This window comes from Fringilla coelebs (assembly GCF_963513975.1).
Source record: "Fringilla coelebs genome assembly, chromosome: 21".
Taxonomy (NCBI): domain Eukaryota; kingdom Metazoa; phylum Chordata; class Aves; order Passeriformes; family Fringillidae; genus Fringilla; species Fringilla coelebs.
Genome location: NC_140047.1, coordinates 8640054 through 8654709, shown reverse-complemented (window position 1 = coordinate 8654709; position 14656 = coordinate 8640054). Strand labels below are relative to the sequence as shown.

The following is a 14656-nucleotide window of genomic DNA, read 5'->3' as shown; positions in this document are numbered from 1 at the left end:
GGTTTAAAATGACTATCCTTTTATCTGAGCCTTGTTGCTGGAGGTGCAAAGCTAGATGGCATGAAGAGCCCAGGAGGTGGGGTGTGGGTGTCTGCAGGGGATTGGTGTGGGCACTGCAGTGCTCAGCATCACCCTTGTCTCCTGCAGCTGTGGACCACAGCAGCTGCACCTTCCAGCTGGTGGAAGAGAATGGGGTTGGTGATGGGAAGCCAGATTTCCTCTCCTTCTCCCCAGAGATGGTGGCAGAACAGTTCACACTGATGGATGCTGTGAGTAGTCACCCACCAGCTGGGTCAGTGGTGCTCTGGGCACGGGCCTGGGTCTTCCCATCCCTTTTTCCTTCTTGCCTGTTCTCTCCTCAGAGAACACCAAGGAGCCCTTCTCCATCCCTTTATCTTCCAGGAGCTGTTCAAGAAAGTGGTGCCTTACCACTGCCTGGGCTGTATCTGGTCCCAGAGGGACAAGAAGGGCAAAGAGCACCTGGCCCCCACCATCCGTGCCACGGTCTCCCAGTTCAACAGTGTGGCCAACTGTGTCATTGCCACTTGTCTCGGGGACAGGTCCCTGAAGCCACAGCAGAGGGCCAAGGTGGTGGAGCGGTGGATCGAAGTGGCTCGGGTAGGACAGCTCCCCTCCCACCTCCACCCAAGGGATGAGCTTTTGCCCTGCTGGAATACCAGCAGATCCTCCAGCTTGTTTTAACCCCAATCCTGTTATCTCCTTGTCTGCCCTCAGGAGTGCCGCATCCTGAAGAACTTCTCCTCCCTCCGAGCCATCCTCTCGGCCCTGCAGTGCAACGCCGTGCACCGGCTGAAGAAGACCTGGGATGAGGTCCTGAGGTAAGGAGCTCCTTTAGGGCTGCTTCCAAGGGAAATAATATGCTGTGGCACTTGAGTGTGTCAATGGGATCACCTCAGCTCCAGCATTGCCTCCTGGAGTGTGCCCAAAACCCAGGGACCAGTGTAAGGTGTCAGGGACCTCAGGAGGGTGAGGAAATAAAAGCACCTCACCCTTCCATGTGAAACACCTTGGAACAGCTCCCAAACAGCGAGGCCCAGCTGGAGCTGAGCATGACTGGGGTCATTTGGGTGAGCAGAAGAGAGCCCAAGGAGGAAACCCCACTGTGGCAGCATTGCTGACTTTTCCCCTCGTTCCCTCTGTGCAGGGAGAGCTTCCGCACATTCCATGAGCTCTCAGAGATCTTCTCCGATGAGAACAACCACTCGCTGAGCCGGGAGCTTCTCATCAAGGTAGGGGGCAGGAGGACCCTCATTGCCCTGTTCCTGGCAGGCAGCTCAGGTTTCCACAGCATTCCAGCCACAGGGATGAAGCCCTGACAGAGCTGCTGGAGGCCCAGGGATGGGTGCAGGCAGGGTGTGCTGAGTCTGGGGAGCAGGCAGGGGTTTCAGACCAAGGCTGGAATTTCTGTTTCTCCACCCAAAACTTACTGCTTGGAGCTGGAAAATTAATTCAGGGAACAGATAAGCACTGGGATGGGATCCAGAACACCACGTGACAGTTTGTCCCCAGAGGCAGCTGCATGTTAACAGTCCGGTGCAAAGTCCTCTTGATTCCAGGTGGGGTGGTGGAGTTGGTAAAAGGCTGCAGCAAAAATGTCTTTATTCCATGGGGAGCTTCTCCACAGATCCCAGCCTAGCTCTGGTTTAGGGACTGAGAGGAAACAAAATGCAGAAGGGAACAAAACATCCCACTAGGGAGGCATTTATACAGAAATGAGAGCAGCAGTTCCTATCCACTGAGGCTTTCCTCTCTGTGAGCCGTGAAAAAGCTTTGATTTCCTCCTCTTTCCTACAATGAAAGTTATATAAATGAAAATGGGTGTGAATTTTAGCTAATAGGTATTAATGGCATTCCCACCTCTCCCCACCATCCAGGAGGGCACATCCAAATTTGCCACCTTGGAGATCAACCCAAAGAGGGCTCAGAAGCGGCAGCAGCAGCAGCGAGAGATGGTGAGTCTGGCAGGGCTGCCCCTGTGCCCCTCCCCAGCAGCTGCCCAGGCTGCTCCCAGCTCTGCTGACCCTTTTGTCCCCACAGGGTGTGATGCAGGGCACCATTCCCTACCTTGGCACCTTCCTCACAGACCTGGTGATGCTGGACACAGCCATGAAGGATTTCCTGGATGTACGTACCTCCTCCCTGTCCTCCTCTTCCTCCCAGAGCCTGGGCTGATGAAAGGAAGGCTGTGTCCTGTATCCCACACTATATCCTGTATCCCACACTGCACATCCTGTATCCCACATCCCATATCCAACTCTGCCCATCCACCTCTCCTAAGGAAATGGGCTACTTTTTCTCAGCAGCGTTACTCATACTGCAGTGGCAGCAAGACAGAGATAGACAGGGGTGGGAGCAATATTCTTCTGCCTGCTCCATCCTGACCTTCATCTCTTTCTCTTCCAGGGTGGGCTGATCAACTTTGAGAAGAGAAGGAAGGTGAGAGCTTTGCCCTGGCAGCTGCACAGCAGGGGCTGACCTGGTGCAATCCCAGGCTGTGCCAGTCACTTTGGGCTTGATCCCTCTCCCTTTTTTAATTTGTGTTCTACAGTTTTGGGGGAGGGGATTCTGGTCTCATGGCTTTCATTTGCTGCAGGAGTTCGAAGTCATTGCACAGATCAAGCTGCTCCAGTCAGCCTGCAACAACTACAGCTTCACACAGGAGGACCAGTTCGTGGAGTGGTTCCACAGCCTGGAGCGGCTCAGCGAGGCCGAGAGGTGAGTGAGAGGGGTCTGGGGCTGTGCTGGTGCCTCGGGAGGTCCCACCACTCATTTCCTCTGACAGCAGCAGCTGCCCCCTGCTCCCCTCTCTGCTCTGCCTCCCTCACACTTGATGGCAGCACAGGGAGCTCAAACTCTCCTCTCTCCCCTCCCAGCTACGGGCTGTCATGTGAGATTGAGCCACTCTCAGAGTCAGCCAGCAACACGTTGAAGGCCAAGAAAAACACGGGCATCATCAAGAGATGGAGCGAGTGAGTCCCTGGTGGGAGGCGGGGGCCAGCAAGGGGGAATCTCTGGCTGGACATTGCAGGGGACCAGGCAGGCATGGCCACTGTCCTGCCAGCCAAATGCACCCTCACCCTGCTCCCTTCTCACCTGCCCCACCTCTCTCCCGGCAGCCGGCAGCCACCAAGCATGGAGCCCTGTGCCAGCGGCAGCTCCCACTCGAAATCCTTCGACCAGCTCAAGTGTGGGCAGTACCTGTGCAGTGGGGACGCCACTGACTCAGTGAGTGTCACCTCCGCTGGCTCCAGCAGCTCCGACGTGGAGGAGATCAACATCAGCTTCATCCCCGAGTCCCCCGACTGCCAGGAGAAGAAGGTACGTGGCAGCTCGCAGGGTCCGGGGGTCCCAGGGCCGCTGTGGCCATCGTGTGGGGACTGTCCCACCTCTGCCCTGGCGCTGGGGCTTGGGGGAGCAGGCGGGGGGCCCGGGGGCTGCTCGGGAGGCCCCTGCCCTTGGCTGCTCCGGCAGCACGGCAAGGCTCTGGTGCCTCCGGTGGCTGTAGTTGTGTCGGTCCCCCGTTGTCACAGGTCAGTGAGATCCCTCTGGCCTCCCTCCCCCAGCGCTGGTACGCCCCGTCTGTGGCCGATGGAGAAGCTAAACCCACTGTGTCCTCCGCATCCCCTCTCCTCCCTGCCCTCCAGTTCTGGGAATCCACCTCCCTCTCTTCCCTGGACACGTCAGGCATCGGCTCAGGCTCCAGCAGTGCCTCCTCCTCATCCGTCTCCTCCACGCCGGTGACGGCCTCCCGCACACACAAGCGCTCGGTCTCCGGCATCTCCAGCTACTCCTCACTCTCGCTGCCCCTCTACAACCAGCAGGTCGACGACTGTTGCATCATCCGAGTCAGCCTGGCTGTGGACAACGGCAACATGTACAAGAGCATCCTGGTTAGTGACATCCCCAGGGAGGGGTGGGTGGCTTGTCCTGCTTGGATGTGGGCATGGTGCATTTTGGAGGAGGGGGGGTTTTAGCAGTGTTCTGAGCTCACAGCACTCTGTGCTCACAGGTGACGAGCCAGGACAAGACCCCTGTGGTTATTCGCAAGGCCATGGCCAAACACAACCTGGATGGGGACCGGCCTGAAGACTATGAGCTTGTCCAGATCATCTCGGAGGAAAGAGGTGTGTGTGTGTGCTGGGGTGTAGGGGCTTTCCTGGGCAGCACCTGGCTGGAGCTGGGATGAGAGGTGACAGCAAGAGGCATCCCAGCACCTGGGGACAACCCTTAGCCCCACTCTGGTCCCTTTCCAAGGAAAGGTCACCTGAGTGACCCTCATCCTTGTTCATTTCCAGAGCTGAAGATCCCCGACAATGCCAACGTCTTCTACGCCATGAACTCCGCTGCCAACTATGACTTTGTGCTCAAGAAGCGGGGCTTTTCCAAGGGGGTGAAGATCAAGCATGGCTCCAGCTCCACCCTGCCCAGGATGAAGCAGAAAGGCCTGAAGATCGCCAAGGGCATCTTCTAGCCTCAGCCCCACTGCCACCCATCACCGACGGGGCCTTGGGGGCAGCTGCTCCGGGCTTGGCTGTGGCCACTCCTTGTGCTGCCCTGCAGGGCAGAGGAGTGACCCTCACCCACGGGCGACGGCCGTGCACCTCCCTTCCGCACCCAGAGCTGAGAGTTGGGCAACTGGTGTCGGCCTCTGCCTCTCTCTGCACAAGCCCCGTTCCAATCAGGTCTTTTTTTCTACACAGGAAGGCAGCAGTGGGGGGGGATTTGTCTATTTTTTGTTTTGTTCTGTTTTTTAACCTTCCACGGTGCGACACTCGGCCAGCCCGGCCAGCCCAGAGCTGGAGCCCGCCTCTGCCGTAGGTGCCTTGTGTCTGAGCGAGCCGAGGAGCAGTGACTTGCAGAGGGGCTGTGTGACAAAGCAGAGCAGGAGCCACCATCACCCTGGAAGGAGCTGCCAAGCCTCCTTCCCAGCTTTCCCAGTGTTACCTCCACGTCTGTCCTCCCTGGGAGCACTGGCGTTGCCAGCACCGCACAGCTCTGCCTGTCCTTCCCTTGGGAGAAGCCACGGATGCCCTGGGCTGGGAGGTGAGCTGGAAGGATGCAGCCCTGCACCAGTGCTGAGCCCTGTGGAGGAGTCTGTGGCTGTGCCACGATGGAGTGGCTGCCTCGTGCTCTCCCCAGCTGGAAGCCTGCGTGGTCTCGCTCCTCTCCCGATCCAGCGCATCCTCCAGCTGGACTGGGCCAGTTCAAACTTGCACCAAAGATCAAATGCCAGTGTCTCTTCTGCCAAGGGGGAGCTTTGGGCCATGCCCCCAGCGCTGCCAGCCTGAGGAGGAGGAGAGCAAAGTTCTGTGTGAAACTGTGTAAATAGAGACTTTGGGTCTGTGTGGGCACAGAGGGGCCAGAGAGCTCAGGGTGCTCCAGGTGCCCCAGCTGCCACTGCCTGACCCACAGAAAGTGCCACTCACCTTGGGCTTTAACCGGACTTTTTCAAACACTGACCATGGGAGAAGCAGCAATGAGACTTTTCTTTTTGTATAAAACAAAAAAGTTTACTGATTTTTTTTTTCAGTATTTATTGGTTGTAAATAGAAGAGGTAAACTTGTACATTTTACTAATCCAGCCTCCCCCTGCCCTGCAGCCCAGTCCCTGTCCTGTGTCCCCCCTGCTATTTAAGGCTGCTGGGAGGGATGCTGGCAGCAGCAGCATTGCTCTGCTGTGCTTATGGGGTGCAGACCCTGCCAGCCCCCCCTCCCAAATTCTGTACCACTAATTGCTCGAGCAGGGGCAGAGATGCTTGTTTTAATCATTGTAGGAAACACTAACCAAAGGGGGACCTTTTGTTGCTCCTGCCTCCATCTCTGTTTTTTAAGCGTGTCATTCCAGCAGATCTTTTCCGTTTCCCATCCATCAGCGTTCCTGGGTGGTTGTGGTGCCTTCCCTGCTCTAGGACAGGGACCACACTCCAGGGGCTGGGGCTGGTGAGGAAGAGGCTGCTTGGGTGTGAGTGTGGCTGGCACGGAGCTCCTCCAGCCCCACGGCCCCTCGGGCAGCGCTGCCCACGATGCACATGATGGGAGCTCCTGGCTCCCTGACGCAGGGGCAGCCTCCTGCCTCCCCCCTGCCCAAAGCCCCTTCCCCTGGGCACCAGCACCCCTGGGAGGGTGTTCCCTCTGCTCCGTGCCTGCCCAGCCTGGGACTGTCCCCTCCCCTCCCCTCCCGCCGGTGCCACCGGGGGGACTGGCTGTACCGTATGTATTTTGTACCACTTCAATGAAGGAGCACACTGCCCAGTGTGACTTGTACACAGCAATGTAATTAGTATTTGCAATAAAATACTGATGCTCAAATGTCTCTGCCCCAAGGCAGGGCTTGTCCTGTCCTCCTTCCCCAGAATGCCAGCACCTTCCTGGAGAAAGAGGGATTGGACGTGACTGGGGGGGAGTTCATACTTTATGTTCACTCTGGTGGGTTCAAATTTGTTTTGAAAAACAGGCTTTTTGGCTGAGGGACCAGGGCTCAATTCTGAAATGAACTCTTTTCTTTGAACCTGTAAATTGAAACTGTTGCATTTTCAGTTATAATTTGTTGGCTTTACCACTTTTGTTACAAGTAATGGCTTTACAAGCAACTGTAACAGCCCATAGGGCCTCCTCAGTGGAGGAGGTCTTAACTCCTTTAAAAAAGAGAGCTTGGCTTTCAGGTGTGCTCAGCACACACTGGGGAATGTACAAGATCTAGAAAATGCCAGTAGCTCTTTAATTTTTGGGACTTTCATTTGGTGGGAGCAATGCAGCTGGCAGTGGCCAACTTCTGTGCACCTGAAGCTCTGCTCCTGTGCCAGCTGCCTTCAGTCCTTGTTACCTGCTAGCTGGGGAAGTCAAAACAGACCTGAGAAGTGCATCAGGTAATGAGGACAACAAACAATGCACCCCAGGAAGGGAATTATTCACTGCCAGAGAGTGTATTTTTCTGCTGGCTTTATTTCCAAGATGACCAGCAAGGTCAGTGCTGAAGGCATGGCTCAGTATTTTCCCTCCCTCTGGACAAGAAGAAGGGCAGAACCTGCCTTAGGGACTCCAGCAGCACTGGACTGCTTCTTCTTCCAGCATCTCCTCAGGCACCATTTCTATTTTCCACATGGCCACCAACCTGGAGAGAGCGCACTCCCACACATGGAGAGATTTGGGAATGCAGCTTCTCCCATGTTCTGATGTGTTTCCAGCTGGTTTGGATTCTGGGCTCACTCTTGGGAGTTTGTTGAGCTTGCTGGAGGGTTTCTCAGCCAGCAATTCTGAAAATGCAGGCAGTGGCTCCCAAACACCCAGAATGCTGCCCACCAGCAGTCAGTGCAGAGAGAACATCATCAGCTTAGTACAAGCTCTGCCTTCCCAGATCCTGATGATGAACCCTTGGCTCTCAAGGAGCAAGAGCAGAGACAGTTCTGTCCACAGCAGCCACACTGCTCACTGAGTTCACACATAGTCCAGAATTTCTGTCTCCATTTCATTTTCACTCCCATCAGAAGGCTTGAAGTCCTCTTCCTCCTCCTCTTCATCATCCTCATCCTCTCCAGACTCGTATGCCAGCTGCTCTTTGCCATCTTCACTGCTTGTTGTATTTGAGAAAAGAGCTTAAATTGGGAAGAAAGAAAGACACTGTGATGCCTCTCTCAGTGCAACCTGGGGGCATTTGCAATTGAGTTTACAGAACAAGTGAGAGGAAGGCAGCAGGGTCAGGGGCACAGCTAATATTGCTCATCTTAACAGAATTTGATCAAGCCCAGAGCAATCCAACTCTACAGTCCAGGAAGGAGACCAGAACAGCAGCAGAGCTGCAGTGCTGTGCCTCCTCTCCTGCCTCATTCTGACCCAATTCACTGGGATATTATTGCTTGGCCCAGTATCATCATGAAATAATTTTCTCACTTCTTGGTCAATAAATAATATCAATAAAAAGTAAAATGCCACCAACAGATATGTCAGAATTAAGACCTTGATTATCACTGTGCAAAAGACATTTAAAAGCTGAAGGGCTTTTGATACCGGGAAGATGAAATAGAAAACCTTCACTCCCAGCCATCCCTAATGCCACCCCACATTCCCACTGCAGGCCAGCAGCCTCAGCTCCCACACTGGATTGAGCTACATCCCAAAGAACACACAAGGGATGCAGGAACACTTCTGCCTCAGTGCCAAGTACAACATCCTCATGTTCAAAGCATCCTTACCAGGTCTGGTGGATCTGATGATCTGCTTTATCATCAGGGACATGCTGTCCCTGAGGTCATCACTTGTCTTGGCAAGGCACCACCCGTCCCGCTCTGTGCATTCCGACTCCGTGCCGTCATTCCGATGGATGATCTTCTGCAGGCTAAAGAGCAGCAAAAGGGAAGGAAATGTTAATCTTCTGCACTCAGGTGTGAGTTTCAAATGAGACACACTGGTTTACTTCCATTTCCTTTCACTGAGCTGGAACAGCACAGTTGGTTATCCAGGTAATTGTCAGATGGGAAAGGAAGTTCATGTGTGAAAAAGCTTTTCTGTTTTTATTGAGCAAAGGAACACCTCTGATGTTCCTGCTTAGGGGGAGAGGGGTGAATGGACAGGGTATAAACAACAGGCTTTGAAATCTGTCTCTAAGACTCAGCTGTCAGAGTGCAGTACCTTTCCACATTTAAGTCACAGAGCTGGTAGAACATCTGGCGGTAGGGGGGTAAGGCTCCTTCTCGGAAAATGTAGACGGATTCCTAAGAGGAGGAAAGAAGGAAAGGATTCATGTGCATGTTATGCTGTAATGAAAGTACTTCCAATGGGCTGATTCAAGAATATGGTACTTCCAAGAGAAACAAGTTATAAGGCATAGATCTGTATGTGGCAGAAGATAAGGCTGAATGAGGAATGCCCCAAAATGTCCCTGCAGCCACAGTCACACCAGCACTGCTGTGCAGAGAACACACTTCACCTCTCCAGCCTGCAGCTCTGTGGGCAGCCTGACACTGCCTAGCAGCACATCATGGGCTTCATTCTAGCAAAAAAAAGATAGTAAGACTCATTTATTTATTTATTTATTTATTCCACCCTGTTGGATTTTGCAGCATGACCTCATAAAGACATGGTGATTTTTTTGCACTTTGCTGCCCATGAAGTTCCAATTTTATCAATTGAAGCAAAATATTCCTCACATCTATGATGAGGGTGGAAAGCAGCAATCCCATCTTGCAGCATGTAACAAAATACACTCAGGTGGTGTTCCATAGTGCCATATCCAACTGGGAGCTTCCCAGGCAAACCTGAGCACATCAAATCACTCATAGCTGATCCCCTGATGACTGATAAGCCAGGAAACATCCATATTTCACTGAGATATTTCAAGATTTTGGTATAGAAAATCATGCTTACCTTCAGCTTATACCTGCTGGAGGGGGGCTTTTTTGCCCCAGATGTACCAGCTGAACCCAGCCCCTGTTTCAGGTCGTGGACACTGACTGTGTGACTTCCTAAAAGGAAAACAAAGAGTCCTAATAAGGGACATCTTTCATATTGGACTGTCACTTCTCTCTGTTGATTCAACAAAACCAGACCAACCAGCAACAGAGCATGTGCTTTGCTCATTCTTTAGAGATGTTACTGGACAGTCCCAGGAAAAGTGCTGACTTGGGCAGCTTTTTTCAGAGGCTATTTGTTCATAATTTTAACCTTTTCTACTCCCCTTTGACATAGAAAAGAAAACTCCCCCACTCTCTGCACCTCAGTGAATTCTGGATTCCTAGTGTGGCTTGCAGAACTCCCTCCTGCTTGCTAACAGATATTGTGGCTCAGCCTGATTCCTAAACACTTCCCAGCAGATTTTTCTCTGGCTTAACAGCAGCAATATTACTACCAGAAAACAACCTCAGTTGTGACTAGGATGGGGCAAACAGAGAAGCAGAAGAGCCAGGCAGCCCTTCTGTGCCAGCATACCTTGTTTCTTGACAGTGATGGGCAGGCTGTAGTTGTACGTGCTGCGTTTTGCTTTCACAGGCATGTCAGTAGCAGCATAACCTAGAGGTGAAAACCAAAATCCAGTCATGAACTGAGGGCAAGCACTCTGCAGAATATCCCCAGCCCAGGAACACAAGGGCTGCACTGGTGTGGGAAGGGCAGGTTGGCCTTTGGGATATGCTGGTTTTAGCAGGGTGGGGAGAAGAGATCAACAAAACCCTTTAACTTGGAAATGTGATCTGATGTCAATGAGTAGATGCCAGCTCTGTCATGGACTTATTAGATGGCATCAGAAACTCCTTTTCCTCAACTTGTCCTTTGCAAAATCAAAACAGGGAATCCCACATGCAAAGTCTGAGACCAGCATCCTGCAGGAAATGCTGAGGTCCTTGAGGAAAAGCTGCTATGTGAGCACCAGAATTCCTGCTTGGTGCCTCCCCTGAGTGAGGAGGAGGATGCTCTGCTACACCCACTTGGGCTTGGAACACATGGAGGAGGAAAGGCAGTGTTTAGAAAGTGCCAAATGAGGAAAGACCTATTGCATACTATGAAAGAAAGTATTACAGGAGTTTTAGAAAGAACTACAGTAAGCAAGGAGCTCAAAAGGTGACATGTTCATCAGAGCAGAAATATGGCAAAAGAGTTTGAAAAACACATAAAAAGAAAAATACTACCAGGATTAACCAGAAAGCAGAGACAGCAGCTCTGTGGGTTGGGCCCTTTTACCATATTTCATTCCACAGCGAATTCGGAAGTCCAGCACTTGATAAATCTTTGCTTCAGGGTGTTTTCTGGGGTCATACCCAAACCTAACCCATAAGCTTCTCCAAGGACCTGTTAACTGCACAAACACATGAGGGAACATAGTTACAAAAAAGCACCACAGTGTTGCAACTTCCATAAGTAGCAAGGTCCTTAGAAAGTTCGAATATTTTTCCTCATTGCCCAAAGATATTTGTTTTACCAGCTCTTTATTCACTTGCCATGCTAATATTTATACACTGAAATATACTTATACACTTGGCAATCAAAGCACAAATATTTGTGTGCTTTTACAAACCAACCTGCAAGGTCACAGCCAAGTGGTTGTGTGGAAAAACTCTGCTACCACTACCAGGGGAACAGTCACTTGGAGTGACCAAATTTTTCTGTTTTTCTAAAGTTCCCAGTAAAGACTGTTTTGTTGTTTTGAGCTCCTGAGAATCTCTTGTTGGCATTTCTCCAGTGAGTCCAACTCAGAGTACACAAACAATTGTAATTCCTCTCAAATGTCTCATTGAGAGAATTGTTTGGGGGATGGGGGTCCTGACCTGCAAAGGTGATTAGAACCTACAGAGCAAACAGTCATTGAATCCTCCTTGGCTTCAACTTTGGCTCTGAAGCATTTCCTTCCCCCTGTCTCTTTACATTAAATTAAGTTCAGATACTCAGTGGCAGGACCTCAGAAGTGGTAAAGAGGTGAAAGAGCAGGGTGATGCTCCCTTGCTCACAGATGTACCACTCACCATGTAATAGGCCAAATAAGGCAGCAGCACCTTCAGCTTGTCTGGATGGACACTGATATTGGCTTTGACTGCATTGCGAGACCACACGGGACGCACTTCAAAGAGCTGCAATGACACACAGACAGCCCCACATCAGTGGGATGGGGCTCCCAAAGAGCTGCAATGACACACAGACAGCCCCACATCAGTGGGATGGGGCTCCCAAAGAGCTGCAATGACACACAGACAGCCCCACATCAGTGGGAAGGGGTTCCCAAAGAGCTGCAATGACACACAGACAGCCACACATCATGGAAAGGGGTTCCCAAAGAGCTGCAATGACACACAGACAGCCCCACATCAGTGGGAAGGGGCTCCCAAAGAGCTGCAATGACACACAGACAGCCCCACATCAGTGGGAAGGGGTTCCCAAAGAGCTGCAATGACACACAGACAGCCACACATCATGGGAAGGGGCTCCCAAAGGCAGAGCAGCTTTCCAAGTGCACTCGGGTCCATATCAGAGCCTTTGGCTCTCAACAGGAGCTATTGGATGGTGATGTGAGAACTCGTAGGGCTTAATGAGAGTTGGCCCACAGATTCAAAGTTTGACTTGCAGAACTGAAATGAACACAGCAATGTCAGCAGCATCTACTCATACTTTTATCAGGCACTTAAAATCAACAAGAATTTATGGGAAAAATGCATTTTTTCCTCCCAGCTTGCTGCAGGACAGTGCTTACACTGGGAGTAAGGCACATACCTTTCTTAGTTCCTCCTCCACCTTTTTATCCACAGGATTAGTGCACACTTTCTTCCAGTTCTGTACAGCAGCATCCAGGGGCTTAGTTGGGACTTCTTCATCATCAAAGTTGACAAAGATGGCATTGTGTGGGCGCCGGGCCCTGCTGAGGCCGATCAGGTTCTCACCAGACACCTGGGGATTGTTGTATCCCTCCCTAAGGAACAGGGAAAGACAAAAGGGACACAGCAGAGTGAGCAACAGGTTGGTTTAACTTTGGCTCAATCTCCCTTGATCACACACTGGTACCATAAAAGACTCTCATGGCACCACTGATGAAAGAAAATTTAAATTTAAATAAATCCCAAAACTTCTAAACTACATCCATTTGCACACTGACAGAGGAGCTCTGCCCTGGCTGGCAGAAAACCCTCCAGCACTCAGGAATGATCTGTATGAAATGTGTGTTGGAAAGGCTTCATCCTCTGCATTTGCTCTCCTGGAGATACTGCAGCTACTCACTGGGACAGGGGCAAAGCAAGAGGGAACTGCAGGTACCAACTCAATCTGGAAATTTCTTTTCCTTTAAAAAGTGCCAGTGAAGGTCAACAGTGAGAAAATGAAAGATGTTTCTTGTGGGAGATCTCCCAGATTGTTCTTCTGGCAAAGCAAATCAGGGCCAGGAGAGCACAGGGACACATGGCAACAATTCCTGGAAACCCTGCCCTTGGCTCCTGCCCTCTGGAAGCAGGCTGGAGCTGTGTCCTGCATCCCATAATGTCTAAGGTGAGCTTTGAGAGGCATCATCTTCACCTCATCCCAGCTCCCCTCACCTGGCAAATCCTCAAGTGTGGAATTTTGCTGAGGTTGCCACTGCCAGGCAGCTTCTGGTGGTTTTTTCCCTCTGTTGTGCCAAATCAAGAGGGAGAAAAGCAGAAGGCAGCAAATTAAAAGGATGACACACATGAAAAATGTATCATGAGAAAAGGCACTGACCTGTGCTGTATATCTGGGCGATAAAAATAGTCCACAGGAGTGTCCAGACGTGAGAAAATGGGTGGTGGGATGTAAAGAGGTAAATCTCTATTGAAAAACTCTTCCTTCTCTGGTTTGAGCATCAGGACTTTGTCATACATGGAGGTTTGTTTGCCATCAGGGCCAGAGTGCATTGCCAGGTACTGGAAGTCAGACATTCCTGTAAGAAACAAAAGTTAAAACATTGTGAAGTTCGTTGTGAATCCAACAATAATCCTCACACTGAACTTTCAGGAGCAGGAGTCTGACAAGTTTATGCAAAGGTTTATCCAGCAAAGAGGCTGCAACAACACTTGATTTTCCTTCCAGTCCTCAACTGCTTAGGGAAAAACACTTCCCTTTCCCATCAAACACACTCATCTCAAAGCCACCTGCACACAATCCCAAGGGTTACCTTGAAATTTGTAAACAGTGGTGACAATCCCAAGAATCTCCATCTCAAACTGCACTTCTGGCTGGATTTGTTCCTCGGGGTCCAACTGCTGCTTCTTCTTGCTCCTCCTGGTGACCCTGAGCAGCATGGTGGAGGTGGGGAAGCGGTTGGCACACACGGGGTGGCAGTAGGGATCCTTGGGGCGGAAATACAGCTCCAGCCTTTTGGCAGGGTCGGCGTAGATCTGTCAGCAAGGGGGGCACAGCCCCTGTCAGCATGCCACCCACACAGCCCTGTGCTCCTGTGCCAACCCCCAGCCCCACACGCTGCTGTGGGCACTGGCTGTGCCCCTCACACAGCCCCAGGGGGATCATCCCTGCCCACATCACAGGGGTGTGCAGCCACTCCCATCGTGGGTATCAGGAAAAATAAATTAAAAATATAATATCCTGGATATGAGGAAGGAATTCTTTCCTATAAGGGTGGGGAGGCCCTGGCAAAGGCTGCCCAGAGAAACTGTGGTTGCTCCATCCCTGGAAGGACAGGTTGGAGCAAGCTGGTGTAGTGGAAGGTGTCCCTGCCCACAGTAAGAGAGTGGAATTGAATGAAGTTCATAGAACCCAAACCATTCTGCGATTCCATGATTTTACTGCACACCGCCTGAATCCCTGCTCGGGAACAGCAGGGAAGCGGCATCACCCCCAAATCACCCACGGGCCCCGCGTGGGGACATGCTGGGCTGGAACGACTCACACAGAGGGTCCCACGTGGAGGCTCTCCCCAGCCCCAGCCCCTTGCCCAGGGCCGGTCTCGCCGCCCCTCACTCTCTGCCCAGCGAGCCCCCACCCTCCCCACACCCCTCCGGCCCTCCTCACCCGCGACACCCCCTGCTCGCCTCCCAGCGTCCGCAGCATGGCCCCGACGTCCCGGACGAGCCCTGGGTACTCCACACAGACCAAGCGCGGGTTGCGGGGCAGCTCCAGCACGGCCGAGCCCCGCGGGCCCCGCTGCCGCGCCGCCGCCATCGCTGCGCGCCGCTCCGTCCGCGCCGCCCCGCGG

The 14656-nt window shown here is 52.2% G+C and overlaps 2 protein-coding genes across 6 annotated transcripts in view; one reads left to right on the top strand and one right to left on the bottom strand.

The window, feature by feature from the left end:
* RALGDS (ral guanine nucleotide dissociation stimulator) overlaps positions 1 to 6284 on the top strand; it is a 54529-nt gene extending 48245 nt beyond the window's left edge. For 2 of the 5 annotated variants that reach the window (XM_084219532.1, XM_084219529.1), the window contains exons 6-18: positions 148 to 269; positions 403 to 618; positions 736 to 839; positions 1166 to 1250; positions 1896 to 1973; positions 2059 to 2145; positions 2425 to 2457; positions 2615 to 2736; positions 2895 to 2990; positions 3138 to 3339; positions 3552 to 3911; positions 4031 to 4145; positions 4317 to 6284. In XM_084219532.1, coding sequence (XP_084075658.1) covers positions 148 to 269; positions 403 to 618; positions 736 to 839; positions 1166 to 1250; positions 1896 to 1973; positions 2059 to 2145; positions 2425 to 2457; positions 2615 to 2736; positions 2895 to 2990; positions 3138 to 3339; positions 3552 to 3911; positions 4031 to 4145; positions 4317 to 4492 — 1796 coding nt within the window. In that variant the 3' untranslated portion in view covers positions 4493 to 6284. The remainder of the gene's footprint in view (positions 1 to 147; positions 270 to 402; positions 619 to 735; positions 840 to 1165; positions 1251 to 1895; positions 1974 to 2058; positions 2146 to 2424; positions 2458 to 2614; positions 2737 to 2894; positions 2991 to 3137; positions 3340 to 3551; positions 3912 to 4030; positions 4146 to 4316) is intronic. The other 3 variants (XM_084219533.1, XM_084219531.1, XM_084219530.1) reach the window with 3 other exon arrangements.
* Positions 6285 to 6747: 463 nt separating this feature from the next.
* On the bottom strand, positions 6748 to 14631 carry GTF3C5 (general transcription factor IIIC subunit 5). Its single transcript, XM_084219688.1, has 11 exons — positions 14473 to 14631; positions 13619 to 13841; positions 13186 to 13384; positions 12211 to 12406; positions 11469 to 11573; positions 10690 to 10804; positions 9943 to 10023; positions 9382 to 9479; positions 8647 to 8729; positions 8211 to 8353; positions 6748 to 7613 (listed from the first exon to the last, which is right to left on the bottom strand). The coding sequence occupies exons 1-11, from the start codon at positions 14620 to 14622 to the stop codon at positions 7456 to 7458; spliced, it is 1551 nt and encodes a 516-aa protein (XP_084075814.1). The 5' UTR covers positions 14623 to 14631; the 3' UTR covers positions 6748 to 7455.
* Between the last annotated feature and the right edge of the window lie 25 nt (positions 14632 to 14656).